Source organism: Ochotona princeps, chromosome 10, assembly GCF_030435755.1.
Source record: "Ochotona princeps isolate mOchPri1 chromosome 10, mOchPri1.hap1, whole genome shotgun sequence".
Classification (NCBI taxonomy): domain Eukaryota; kingdom Metazoa; phylum Chordata; class Mammalia; order Lagomorpha; family Ochotonidae; genus Ochotona; species Ochotona princeps.
Window position 1 is genome coordinate 26331775 of NC_080841.1, and position 14575 is coordinate 26346349.

The 14575-nt window shown below is 39.8% G+C and overlaps 1 protein-coding gene across 1 annotated transcript in view; it reads left to right on the forward strand.

Moving 5' to 3' along the window:
• RRP15 (ribosomal RNA processing 15 homolog) overlaps positions 1-13341 on the forward strand; it is a 30639-nt gene extending 17298 nt beyond the window's left edge. Inside the window, exons 4-5 of the mRNA XM_012930378.2 lie at positions 980-1181; positions 12835-13341. Coding sequence (XP_012785832.2) covers positions 980-1181; positions 12835-12978 — 346 coding nt within the window. The 3' untranslated portion in view covers positions 12979-13341. The remainder of the gene's footprint in view (positions 1-979; positions 1182-12834) is intronic.
• Positions 13342-14575: the final 1234 nt, after the last annotated feature.

Consider the following 14575-nt stretch of genomic DNA (forward strand, 5'->3'; position numbering starts at 1 on the left):
CCAGTTGCAGCTTTTCTGTTCCTGTCCCCACTTCCCGTCGCAGGTGGACACACCAGCTACTGAGCTGTTGGCGTGCGTGTGGGAAACCCAAGCTCCCGGCTGCAGCTTGGCTCCCCTGGCTGTTGTGAGCATTTGCAGAGTGAATCAGCGCACAGAGAATCTGTTAGTGTTGTTTTTCAAAGAAGTAAATCTGTTAAAAAAAATTTTTTTTTCTCATAGCCTCTGTGAAACAAGTAAAATAGATGAGAATAAATTCAATAATGTTTTATATATCATTATAATTAAAGACACCATTTTATCATATATTTGGAATAAAATTGTTAGTGAGATTTTACAGTTATGTCTCATAGTGAGTCTCAGAGATCCAGCGTGTTTCCCTTTGCAGCCCTGGGCAGTTTCCGCACTCTTAAGTGCTCACCAGCCAGACGAGGCCTGCGGCCCCCGCACTGGGCACTCCACTTTTTCATGGTCAGAATTCAACTTTGAACTAATACCTAACAAACTTTTAGAAGTAAATATATTTCAAAAGTCGAATTTTGAAGTTAGTTTCATAACACAAAGTTGCAGGTATTTCTCTGATTTACAAATGAAATTGAAGCCCTTCCAGCAGATCTTTTCGGAGTTAGTGCTCAACAACTAACTGAGAAGGCCAGGCTGTGTCTTCAACCATGTTAAGTGGATGTTTGAGCTCAAAATAGTCCTTGGTCCTAATAGCACAGAAATTGATTTAGAAAGACCGAGGCTTTAAAAAAAAAATGCATGTACCCATCCACATATGTTTATTTTCTTTCCAGAAATTTATTTTTGCTCGTTGAAATGTCTTATTTTTTCTGATGTATGTAAACATTCACTTCTTTGATTTGGTTGCCTGGTGTTTGCCCTTTTCCTAAGCAAGGAAAATAACCGTTGCTATATCCATGGAGTTCATGTTTCAGTGTGGTTGTTTAACAGCGTGGTTCTGGTCTTTTATATTTTGTAGAGGTGTGGTGCAGTTGTTTAATGCTGTTCAGAAACATCAAAAGAATGTTGATGAGAAGGTTAAAGAAGCTGGAGGCTCTATTAGAAAGCGTGCGAAGTTGATATCGACTGTTTCTAAGAAAGATTTCATCAGTGTCCTCAGAGGAATGGATGGACGTGCAAATGAGAAAAGTTCAGCCGGGAAGAACTCAAAAGCCAATCAGGTAACACTTGTTCAAGAGTTCAGCGTATCAGCCTTTTTAGCTCTAAAACGAAGGAGTTTTGAGATGGAAAAATCACACTGTAGAATCACAAGTCATTTTAGATTTTATGGAAATTCTATTTTGGCCACAGCCTAGTTTAATTTTTGAACTCTTTAGTTTCATGATAATTTACTAAGTATGAAAGTTGCTACTAAGTCTCCTACCTAAAATTTTACCATTTGTGCATTTTGAATTCTAGAAGCCAAAGGGAGAGGGCTACAGATTCAATTTGAGACTTTTGTTCACAGAGATAATTGTGATGGAATGTGACTCCTAAAATATGAAAAGTCGAGTTTAAAGAAATATTGGTAACAAGTCATCCTTGGTAATATTTGGCTGATCAAGTGATTGAGGACATAAATTCTTTTCACGATTGCATAAAATTATTTGCTCACAGTATAAAAATCTTTGAAACATCATCACAGTTGTTTTACTGTGATACCTCGAAAAAGTGATATTTCTCAGAGCCCTTTTCTGCATTAGAATATCAAAATTTTCTATTTCTATTTGCTAATTTCTTGAATAATATCTGTTTTTAGCAGTACTTGGTACTGGCACTAGCTTTTATGGAAGATGAGGATTTTTTTCTTTTTGTGTGTTTGCTTATTTACTTGAAAGATGGAATGATGGAGAACAAAAGTCAGAAATCTCACACCTGTTGATTCAATCCTCAAATGGCTTCAACAGCCGGACGTTGGCCAGGCTGAAGGCAGAACCCAGCAACTCCATCCTGATCTCCCATGTGGGTGATAGGGTCCCAAGTGCATGGGCTGTCCGCCGCTGCCTTCCCAGGTGCACCAGAGGCAAGCTGGACCCACAGAGCAGGGTGATGCTGGTATCTCCAGTGGCAGCCTAACCAACTGAGCCACAGCATGGCAGTTGATTGAACTGTTTGCACGAAGTTGGAGGAATGCCATGAGGTCTGGTGCTGGTGTGAGTTGGAACTCCCAAAGAGAACAAGGCCTTATCATGTAGATAATGCACTTCTGTGTGAGAGTCAGTTGCTTTTTTTTTTTTTTTTTTCAAGCTGCCTAGTTTGTGGTTTTTTGTTTGGGGTTTTTTTGTTTTGTTTTGTTTTATGGAAGCAATAACAAATCAGTATAACAGATTTCTGTGATGGAAAATAATTTATTTAGGAATTTGAAACGACTGCTTTTGCCTTATCGTCTGTACCCGCTTCTGTCCTGGATTCCTTCCCTTTGCCCCAATATTGATTCAGTGCTGCTTTGCTTCTTGCTTCTTTACTCTTTGGAAGCGTTTAGAATCTTCTCTTTATCCCTGTCGCTCTGCGTTTTCTCTGGAATGGCTGGAGTTTAGTAGGCTAGCTCTTCAGTCAATAGTGAATTCCTGGTCCTCGCTTTCAGGGCCAGAGGCCTGTTTACCAGGTCAGGAAAGGTGAATAGCATGTTTTAGAGATTTTTTTTTTTCTCTGAAGATTAACTTTAAGTTTCTGGGTTTAAAGAATTAGTTGTCAGTTAATCTGGAAGTAATTCTCTAGTCTAAAACCTTAACTCTTTTCTTGCACCAACTCAGTTACATCCCAGCAAATGGCAAGGCACATTGAGTGCTTTCTTAATGCTGACCCTGAGTGGTTTCGAAAAAGATTAATTTGTATTTAGGATGCTGTTTAAGGAAATAACAAAAGCTTATGTTTTGTTTAAGAGAATATTCATAAATTTTTTTAAACTTTAAATTTTAAGGGAATAATGTTCTTCTTTTGGCCCCCATTTAGAACATGTACCTATCTAAAGTATTTGGGTATCCAATATGTTAAAGTAATCAATGTTTTGTTCATTTAGAGCCAATGTTTTCTTCGTTTTTAATGTTTTAATTGTTTTTACTTTTTCCTCAAACTCTTTAGGGCTTCTTAGAAGTAATTAGTTCTCTTAGCCTAACGGTGGAACAGAAGCAAATAGATATTTTTAGTCTGTTGAAAAAGCATTGGTTATTTGTTAATTCTCCTGAAATACAAAGTTTCTGGAAGGTTTTCATTCATTTGAAAAAGCCAGGCATCGATTTTAAGTTTTATTTTGTCTTAAGGAACCTGTAATGAAAATTCTGTGGTAATGGAAAATGTTAGCTAACTTCTGCTCAGTGCATTCTCTTAGTGATTGCAGAGCAATAAATCAAAAGCAAATAAATATATGATATAAAATATATAATACGATATAAATATATAATATAGTAAATAAATTTTTAAAATAAATAAAAAGTCCTTAGAGAAAAAAGTTGTTAGAAGATGCTAGTTTTTGTTGTTTACTTGGTTTTGTGATTTTGTGTTGTATCTTAGCTCTCAGGCACAGAGATAAGTTACCGTATTGTGTTTCTCTTTTCTCAGAAGGGACAGTGTTGTAATTTCATAATTAGTTATTTAGTAGTGAGAATGGAGAATGTTTTTGAAATACCTGAGTGGCTTTGATATCTTAAAACTCAGAATCCAAATTGCTGTTAGTTTTCAGACTGTGTGGGCGTTCAGGTGCTGAGATCCGCCGAGATGTTCTGAAGAAGGCAGTCTGGGAGGAGTGGGGCTGCCTCTGACAGGACCAGCTGGTCCCCAACACCTCTCATAGTTCAGTCTGTGGATGGACGTTAGGGTGTGAAGGGGAGTCATGAATTTCTAATACTTAGGCTACTTCTCAAAGATCACTTCTACAGTTAGTAAATTTTGAAAGAAGACTTTTATTTCTTATCTGAATTATTGAGTATCAAAGATAAGCCGGTAATTTAGTCAGAATTTTGTTTGATTTGAAAAAATCTTACATATTTTAGGTAGGTTGGGTTTAGTAATGCACAAATCTTACAAAAAAAAAAAATTAGATTTTGCCAGATTTGTGCTGTGGTTGAACTAACTGTAAAATTTTACTTACCAAGAAAGTTTGGTTTCTAAGGGATGCTGTTGTGCTGCTGGGAAGTGCTCACCTTCGAACAGTGCGCAGAGCAGCATCCGGGGACTGCAGATGTCCCAGGTGGGGGAGTCTTTGGGTACAGAGAAGTCAGGTGTCAGCATAAGATAGTGGGTGGAGGCACTGAAACTGAATGGTGTTTGTTTTGTGACAGATATTCCATGCATGGTGTTTTTATATAATACTTTTGGAAGAATTAGGGACTGTGTTTTCGAGTTGAGAAACATAGAAATGTTAACTGACTTACCTGAGGTCTCATTGGTAGCTACTGATGGGATCCGTATTCATATGCAGTTTTGCATGACCCCAGAACCCATAGGGACCCCGCTGCTCAGCCAGAGCAATCAGGCCCTAGTTTTGAGTTGTCAGTTGTTTTATTATAATGTTTCGTAACGTGTGTGGTTTATTTCTGTGTCTGGAAAATCGTACTAAAGGCTTGATGATATTTAGAGTAACGTTTTCTGGTTTGATTATTTCATGCTGTGTGCTTACTGTAGTGCACCAAGAGAGATTGTATCAGAATGTCCCATTTAGTGATGCTAGTCTTTCAGTTAGTTAATGTAATATAAAAATATGCTTGTTAAAGGTGCGTTCTTCCTTCTCCCCACGCTAAGTTAGAAAACAGTTTCTGGGAATGAATATACCTTTCCCTATCCGTCTTTTAACTGATCTTCACCTCAGAGAGTTCTGTGTTTGAGATTACAGAATGGTGATTTTCTTAGTTATTTTGTATTTCATTAGTTGACTTTTCCGGAGAGAAATTAAAGTTCCTAGAGATGGGTGTTAGTTTCTGTTCCTTTTAATTAGTGCTTTCCAGGGTAAGGAGTTGGTTAACAATCAGCTCTAGTGTCAGCAATTAAGCCTGCCTTACTCCATCACTGCTTTTATTTCTTTTTAAAATAATGAAGAGGTATTTTTGAAGTTATCTTTTATTCATATAATGTTTTACTATAAGCTACAGATCATGAATCTTTGGTGCTTAAATATATGGATGGTGGTGCCAGTGCTGTGGCTTAGCAAGTTCAGCTTCCACCTGCAATGCTGACATCCTAGAATGGCACAGATTCTAGTCTGGGTTGCTCCACAACCATTCTAGCTCCCTGCTGGTAGCCGGGCAGGCACTGGAGGTGCACAGGTCCTCGGACTTGTGCACTCAGAAGACCCAGGGGAAGCTCTTGGCTTCTGATTGACATATATTCTCTCTCTGTCCCTCCGTCTGTCTCTCTGTAATTCTGTCTTAAAAATAGAAATAGATGCATATTTCTTTAAAGTTTGTGAACGTGGCTGTGGGAACTGACTGTTGTATCCTTTGGGCATGGGCTCGCCCCGGCGCCCTTTGGCTCTGTGAGTCCTGAGACTGGGCTGGAATGACCCTTTTCCCCAGGGAGCTGTGATGGTAGCAGTCTATTTTTATCAGTTGAGCTCAGTGGAGAGATTGATATTGCTAGACACACTTTAGTTTTATTGATATTTGAAAATTTTAAAGAATATTTTCCATGTGTTTTCTGTTTTGAGCCTTTTAATAAATGCGATAATGAGAAGACACACCTTTGCTCCATTTTTTTTATAACTACTTCTCATTCATATGTTATATACTATGTAACAGCATATAAATACATTGTATAAATATAGGCTTATTGTACATTCCATCTAACACAGCAAATAAAGCAGCAGAGATGTGCTTTAAGAGACTAACTGGCAGAGCAGGGACATGGGCCAAGGAGGGGAAAGGAAAAAAAAATTGGAAAAAAAAAAGCACTAACTGGGAAGAGATTCAGAATGTTTAAACATGTTGAATGTTTCAGACACTTAGTATGAACATGTATGTGACCCTATGTTAGAAGGTCCTTAAGATATTATATTTGGCTTCTTAAGACAATTCAGTTAACTTTGACTTATTAACAGTTCTTAAATGATATGAATAGTGAGGAAAATCAGTATTATCTTTCAGCCACTGGGTCACTCCCCAGTTAGTCACAGGGCAGTAGTAGGCCAGGCTGATGCGAACCAGAAACTTCATCTGGGTCTCATACATGGGTGTAGGGTCCCAAAGACGTGCACCTTCCAATCCTGCTTTTCCAGGCACACCAGCAGGGAACTGGATTGAAGGAGGAGCAGTTGGGGCTTGAGTTGACACCCATATTGCTGAAAGTGATAGCTTAGGGCTGTTTCGGTATAAGGTTGGCAGCTACTTAAATTAACGTTTTTCTGAAACTCACTCCTGGGGCTGTTGTTTGCATTGCGGATTAAGCTGCCAGCTGCAACGCCTGCATCCCCTGTGGGCACAGGCTGCTCCACTTCCGGTCCAGCTCCCAGCTCATGTGCTGGGGAAAAGCAGCAGAAAATTGCCCAGCTGCTTGGAGCCCAGTGCCAACGTGTGAGACTCGGAAGCTTCTGGTTTCTGGCATTGGCCTCGCCCAGCACTAGCCCTGGGGCCCACCTGGCGTGTAAGTCAGCAGATGCAAGTTCTTGGCTGCTATTGCTCACTCTGTCTCTGTAACTCTCCCTTTCAAATAAATAAATCTCAAAATAATTAAGGAAAAACTCTTTTCTGTTGTATATGGATAGCCAGTTGAAATAGAAGCCCCAACAGGATCACTTTGAGCAGGAACCTATTAAGGCAAAAATAATTCAGTAGAGGAAAAAAATGAATCAGCAAAGCATGTCTTCTAGTATTAAGACTGGAGTTCTTAGAAAGATGTAATTGGGGCTGGGCAGCATGGCCTAGCGGCTAAAGTCCTCACCTTGAAAGCACCGGGATCCCATATGGGCGCCGGTTCTAATCCCGGCAGCTCCACTTCCCATCCAGCTCCCTGCTTGTGGCCTGGGAAAGCAGTTGAGGACGGCCCTGGGCTTTGGGACCCTGCACCCGCGTGGGAGACCCGGAAGAGGTTCCTGGTTCCTGGCTTCAGATCAGCGCAGCACTGGCCGTTGCGGCTCACTTGGGGAGTGAATCATCGGACGAAAGATCTTCCTCTCTGTCTCTCCTCCTCTCTGTATATCTTTGTAATAAAAATAAAAAATAAATCTTTTTTTAAAAAAAGATGTAATTGGGCCTGGCACAGTAGCCTAGTGGCTAAAAAGTCCTCACATTGCACACACCGAGATCCAGTCTGGGCATCAGCTTGTATCCGGGCGGCCCCATCCCTACTTGTGGCCTGGAAAAGCAGTTGAGGACGGCACAAAGCGTTGGGACCCTGTGCCTACGTTGGAGAGTCAAAAGAGGCTCTTGGCTGCAGAACGGCTCAGCTCCGGCCCTTGCGGCCATTTGGGGAGTAATTCTGTGGGCGGAAGCTCATTCCTCTCTTTTTCTCTTTGTATATCTGACTTTCCAATAAAAATAAATCATGCAAAAAAGAGAAAGTGCAATTATTTTTTCTTAGGGAACTCTGTATTTAGCATCCCATTAATTGCCTTATAATCCAAATTGGAAACTTGCATTTCCTTAGGACCAGTGGGATGTGACTGTACCTTTTGGACAAGTGTTGTGCTCTTGTTCTATTTCTGAGGATTAAAGGTCATATTTTATTTCCGTTGATTTCTACCGGAATACCTTTTTTTTTCTTTAGGGGAGTTATTCAGGTGCCCTTTAGATAGATAGGCTTTAATTTATGTTACTAACTACAATTGTAAGTAGTTTACTAAAAGTTTTTTCTTTCAACATAGTATTTTTTTGTTTTACAGAATACAGCAAAAGTATTTAGCCTATGTTAAGAAACTTTTTTGAAGTGAAAACAGTATTTTAGTAAGGGATTGGGTCTAATTTTCCCCCTTCAAAATGAAGTGAGGTTGAGTTCTTAATTGTTTTATGTTAGACTAACGAATGATCCCGAAGCCCTTGTGTTAGCATCCGCTTGGCCAGCTGCCGGGTGTGCCTGGACTCAGGTGGAAGCTGAGTAACGGGCTGAAGAGCTATCTTCCTCTGTAAGGGGAACCCAGACTGGATGGTCTTCAGTATTTGGATAAAATCAGGCCAGTGAGGATGCGGTCTGTTGTGGTGCCTTGCATCATGTGGTTATAATTAAGTTCTTTTGTGTATTTGTATCTAGGTTAAGCAGTTTTTAATTTTTTTTTCCTGAACGGTAGTATTGTAGTCAGTGGCCTAATTAAGAACCAAGTAATTTTCTTTTTGTTTATGCTTCTTGTAAAGCTGTACAATGAATTGCTGCTACTTAACAAACAAAATTGAAAACCGTTTGCATGGTTTTCTAACACTTAATGAAATTTATTCTGGGAACATCCTGTTTTAATGAGTGTCATGTTTGGAATATGCCTCAGCCGTTCTCCTTTTTTCATAATAATCTCTGATCTACCTTTTCCAAGCATTCAGGAAATTTGCTTACTTAATGACTGATCATGTTTTGGGGGAAGATACCAGAAATTGAAATGATGTAAAACCAGTGTAAGATGTCATTTTTGTCGGCGTTCCCTTGCACATACTCCGACGTTTGTGTGCGTTTTCACCCGTGTTCTGTCTGATCCCTGGGTTATAAACAGCTGCCCAGGTCAGCCTTCATGCCTGACACATAGTCAGACTCTTGGATTTCTCGGTTTGAGGTGCTTTTCTCTTGGCTTCCTACTAGAATCGGCAAAGACGGTTCTCTTAGATGGTTTGCTTCCCTCCCCTCTTGGGGTGGCTTACAGTTCCTAAATCAGCCTTCGCCGTTATTATACCTTAGCTGCATGGGATCATATTCCAGATGTTATGTTCTCCCTCTTTGTTATCGTGAAGTTATTAATGGCTTGATTTCTCGTATTAGTTTCTTTAGTTTTTCAGATTGGAATTACCTCAAGTAACAAATGGATAGTCACTGTTTCCTGTTTGGCTATTCTTTCTTGAAAACTTCTATTCTCCTTTGTTTAAGGTGACTGTTCTCTTATTCAAGTACTTACATAGCCTGTGATTGCTGGATTTGTTCCTGGGTGGAGTTTTCTATTTCTTCTTGAATCCTTTTCTTGGCTTACTCTGTGTGTGTGTGTGTGTGTGTGTGTGTGTGTGTGTGTGTGTGCTGGATAGCCTCCTGAGAGCATGCCGGGTTGAAGTCACAGTAGTGCTGTTCACTGGCATAGAGAGGATGGTGTTGAGTGTGCCTTCCCTGCAGTCACCCGGTTGCAGGTGTTCCTTATGCCTGATACCTAGGGGTCCTTTTGGAGTCTCCATTCACTCTCATTCATAAAGTGTACTTGGTCTTACCACAGTGAATTAAAATTACCACTACAAGATTTTTCCTTCTGTAGAGAGCAGTTTCTCAAGCTTTAGTAGGCATTAGAATCACTGGATGGCATAGAGGAACGATGCCTGGCCGGCACTGGGGTTTCTGAAGCTCAGGAACAGAGGTGGGGATGTTGAGTCTCCAGGTGCTGCTGCTGCTTAAGCTGCTGATCTGAGACTCACACTTCAAGAGTCACCGATACAGGGACAGGTGTTTGGCCTGGTGGGGAAGGCGTCAGTTGAAATGTTTACATCGCAGATTGTTTGAAAGGCGGATTTTGCAGAGGGGAAGGAGAGACAGTGAGAGAGGTCTTTCACTCCTGAAATGGCTGCAGCGGCCACAGTTGAGCCTGCCCGAAGCCAAAGGCCAGTAATTTCTCCCAGGTCTCCCACATGGGTGGAGAAGCCAAAGGGCTTGAGTCCCCCTCCACTGCATTCCCAGGCTGTAAGTAGGGACCTGGATTGGAAGTGGAGCAACCAGGACACGAACTGGTGCGTGTTTGGGATGCCAGTTGCACATATGTAAGATTTGTATGCTATGCCACCATGCCGACTCCTTACATCATATATGGAAGTGCCTGCGTCTAATGCCTGGCTCTGCCTTGACCTTGCTGCTTGTAGACCCTGGCAGACGGTGGTGATAGTTGGAGTGATTGTGCTCCTTTCGTATGAGGGGCTTGGGTTGAACTTTTTACTTAGGGTTTTAGCCCGGAGCCCATTCGTCACAGCATGTAGGGACTAATTCAGTGGAAGCAAGCTTGGTCCTTTTCTGTCTCTCTTTCTTCCAAATAAATAAAATATAAAGAAAAATACTGATACAGATGCTATAGATGACCTTGGAAAAGGAAAACATCGCTGCAATTTCCCTATAAAACTTTACTTGTTACTCTTCAAATTGGTCAGTTCAGAGAAACCTTAACCTTACTTTGCTACTTGCTTTCATTGCCTAAATTATGCTCATGATAATCATCTTATAGGATAGACATGCAAGATAGTTGATTTACCATATTAATGCGTTTTCTTTGAGTTAATCTTGTTCCTCGCTGGAGTACCTAGTTAAATTTTTGTCCCTGTTCTTCCCTTTGCCATCTTTAATCTATTGCCTACAAATATTTCGTGCCACTTGATAGAAGAGGTTGGCTCCTGTCGGGGCGAGCTCCGGTATCACTCCGCAGTGAGGCCGCTATTCTGGGATCTGCCTGCTATCGCTTGGCCACGTGTTGATACTGTTTTGATATGGTTAATGGAACTCTGAAGCTCGCTGTTGTGATTGGACATGTTCATATGTAAAACAGTTGTCAAATTCAGGACAAGTCTTGGCTAGTCAATCATTCGGATATGGCTGTATACTTCAAAAAACTTAGTTGAAAATTTTGAACTTAATAGTTCAATTAATATTAGATCAGGGGCCCAGCGGCATGGCCTAGCAGCTAGAGTCCTCACCTTGAACACGCCAGGATCCCATATGGGCGCCGGTTCTAATCCCGGCAGCTCCACTTCCCATCCAGCTCCCTGCTTGTGGCCTGGGAAAGCAGTTGAGGATGGCCCAAAGCTTTGAGACCCTGCACCTGCATGGGAGATCTGGAAAGAAGTTCCTGGTTCCCAGCTTCAGATCAGCGCAGCACTGGCCGTTGCGGCTCACTTGGGGAGTGAAACATCGGATGGAAGATCTTCCTCTCTGTCTCTGCTCCTCTCTGTATATCTGACTTTGTAATAAAAATAAAAAATAAATCTTTTTTAAAAAAATGAATGAAATGGGGTTCAGTTATCTCATTAAAAAAGTATTAAATCAAGAGGTTTAATGAGTGTTGGTTCTAAGTGGATCTCTGTTGAAAACAGTTCTTCATCTTAAGTTAAATACATCGGCATAGAAAGCTTTGAGACGGGGAAAGCTGCTCTTTTAGCCTGAAGCAGAAGGGTGAAGACTGTAGGCTTGCTGTTACAGAAGCAAGGCATAGCAATGTTAGCACAGTCTAAGGAGCATTTTTAAGTATCTTTCTACTTTGTTGTTATGTCACTGTGGCATGAGAAGTATTAGAACTATTTTTTTTTTTTTTTTTTTTAAGATTTGTTTCTTTTCATTCCAAAGGCAGATTTTACAGAGAGAAAGAGGAATAGAGAGAGGTCTTCTATTAGCTGGTTCACTCTCCAAGTGGCTGCATCTGCCAGAGCTGGGCTGATTCCAAACTGGGAGCCAAGAGTCCTCCCTGGTCTCTCCCACGTGGGTGCGGGGCCATCTTATGCTTTCCCAGGCCCCAAGCAGAGATGGATCGAAGTGGAGCAGTCAGGACATGAACCAAGCCCCTATGGGAGCCTGGTGCCACAGTGTGGAGAGTTAGCGGCGGTGCCACCACACTGGCCCTACTGTTGGTTTTTTAATAACATAATCTTTAAATCTTGGTGATGATTAAATCACAGAAGGAAGTGTGCTGAATTTTGACTTTGGCTGTATTGATTCTAAGATCATTTGTATCATTTGTCGCGTAATCATCAGATTATATCTAGACAGCAACTGTGCTTAATTTTCTTGGTCCTAGGAAGACAGGAGTGAGCCAGTAGAACAGTTTTCCTACTTTAATGGTGTTTTTTGTTTGTTTGTTTTTCAACGTAATGGTTACTACCATCTTTTGTAAAATAATGGGGAGTTTCATAGTGTCAGGTAAATAATCTATTGTTGCAAATATCTTAAATATCTTTTAAGGATTGCTTCTTACCTGGTTAACTGTTAAAGATAACGCTATTTAACAACTAGATGTCATGGATTCGTACATATTTAGGCTTTTTCAAAATTGTGTATTTCTGCTCCATGAGACAGCAGGTTTGTTTTGTCCAAACTAAGAAGTGTTTGGGACGGTTTTTGATAAATGTGGAATGAATACTAAATCTCAGTATTGCATATGTTGTATTACTTAATTAATACCACAAGGTGGTACTGTTGCACCAAGTAAATCCTAGGTTACATAGTATTAGGAAAGTTCTGTGGCCAAAATGAATTGACTGCTACATTCATTGTCTGCTTACTGGTAATTCTAGCATATGATTAGTCTTTAATTACATGATTGGGTCAGTGGTATTATAACCTGAATAAACAAGATTTGGCTCGAATATGTATTAAGTGTTAAAAAGGCATCCATAGAAACTTAGCAAAATATGAAGTTGGTTTCTGTCTTTATTTGGGTTATTTTAGTTTAAAAACCTTTGTTCATGTTCTGTTCCAGTTATTAAAAGATTTTAAATATTTGGTATCAAACCTAGGTTTTACTGTACTTTTCTCTACTGCCGCCACAGTTGTTTAGCTTTCATGTTTCTTTTACAGAGTTGCAAAGATGTTTAATTAACATGCAATTGTAGTATATAATGTCACTTTGTAGTTTATTTTGATTCCTCCCTATTGTGAACCTAAACTTTGAAAAGTTTGCGTTGTTCACTTGAATTTTTTAATTGTCTTGTAACTGGATTGATGGACTTCTGGATGTTTTGATTCTGTAATTTTCCTCAGCCTGAAGCGAAGTCAGAAGAGACTCCAGGTTGGACGATCCTACGTGATGATTTCATGATGGGAGCCTCTATGAAAGACTGGGACAAGGAAAGTGACGGGCCTGATGACAGCCGACCAGGCTCTGCAAGTGACTGTGACGTGTAAAACAGTGGAGGCAACGCATTTGGCAGTCGGTGTGTTTTTTCTACAAAGATACTCCAATCTCTGACATCTGGGGAATTAGAAGAATACTATTTGTGAGAAAGCCAAAGGACTTTTACCAGCTTTGATGTTCCCCCTTTACATGCAAACTTTGTTAAAGTTCTATTTTGAACTTTTGTATACTTTCAGGCATTGTTCCTCAAACCATTTGCAACTAGGAATATTTCTGCTTACTCAGTAAGATGCGCATTGTGCCAGTACTGTCAGATGTTTACAGATTGGTCATGTCCGTGCTGTGCTGTCTCAGTGTCACCAGTGGTCCTGGGCATGCAGCCCTGCTTCATAAGTATAATGAGCTCTTTGAAGTTAGTGGGTTTTTTGCCTTTCACTTTAGAGATCATGTATCTAGCTTTGGGAGTGATGGATTTTTCTGTGTTTTTGGTAAGTTGTGAAAACCTTTGCAATGAAATTAAAATTTTTGATTTTGCATGACAAATTAGGTTTTAGGTAAACTGGAAGATATTTTAGAAATACCAGCTTTCTACTTTTATATTATTTCCTTTTATATACCAAGTAATACAGACAGGGATATGCACTTACTTTTCCAGTTATTTTTTTCACTAAAGATTTATTGAGCTTGAAATTGTCATGTGTAACTTATGCAAAAGACGAGCTTTCTTAGGAAGCATATTTGGTATCTTTACTCCCTTTCTGTTCTGCAAACTGGACAACCCAAGCAGTGAAATGAAGTTGCGCAATAGGTAATCTTTTTTTTTTTTTGATAATTTAATAGGAAAATTATAGAATCAAAACATCCAGAAGTCAGTCAATTCAGTTACAATTTGCATCAGAATATTGCTTCTGACTTGAGACTTGGTATTTAAGTAAAAAGAGAAAAGTAACGCTGTTCAGTATGATTCTGAAATTCCTTTGAAACTCAGCCCCAGATCTAAGTTTATAAGGGAATTATTTATTAATGTGATCTGTTCATCTTGGAAAAGTATAATCTCTTTCTCTATCATTTCCATAATAAAAACAGTTCCCTTCTACCGGCCAGTTGTGCGCACTGCATCTGTTACCTATTGAAGGGATAACCTTCCCCCGAAACTGTGCTAGAACAGAGATGCTTATGTTTTCAAATCCATTGGAGTGCTCTGAGTATTATGTGACTAACGCTAGATTAGTTCATGTTCTGGTATTTGTTATCGTAAAGGAAGGTAGACACCCAAGATATCGGGTGGTTAAAACAGCAGAGCTCAGCATGCATTTCTGTATTTGTCCCAACTTTTGAACTTCAGTTTCTTATTAAATTAGTAACTGCCATTTTGTCACTTCAATATAAATAAATGTGAACAGTTATTCCTCAGTGTTAATACAGGAGTGCTCAGCATACTGATGAAACTTAATAGGTAATATTTCTCTTTTTGAATAGATAATATTGCAGTGTAATATTATTATTGATAGTTTTGGAAAAAATGTATAACACTTAAAACTTGCTTTTCCTCAGAACTAAATATTAAACTTTATATTTTTCTTGTTCTTCAGTCATCATCCAGTAAGTTTGCAGAATTTTTTTCTGAATATTTTTGATGATACAAGC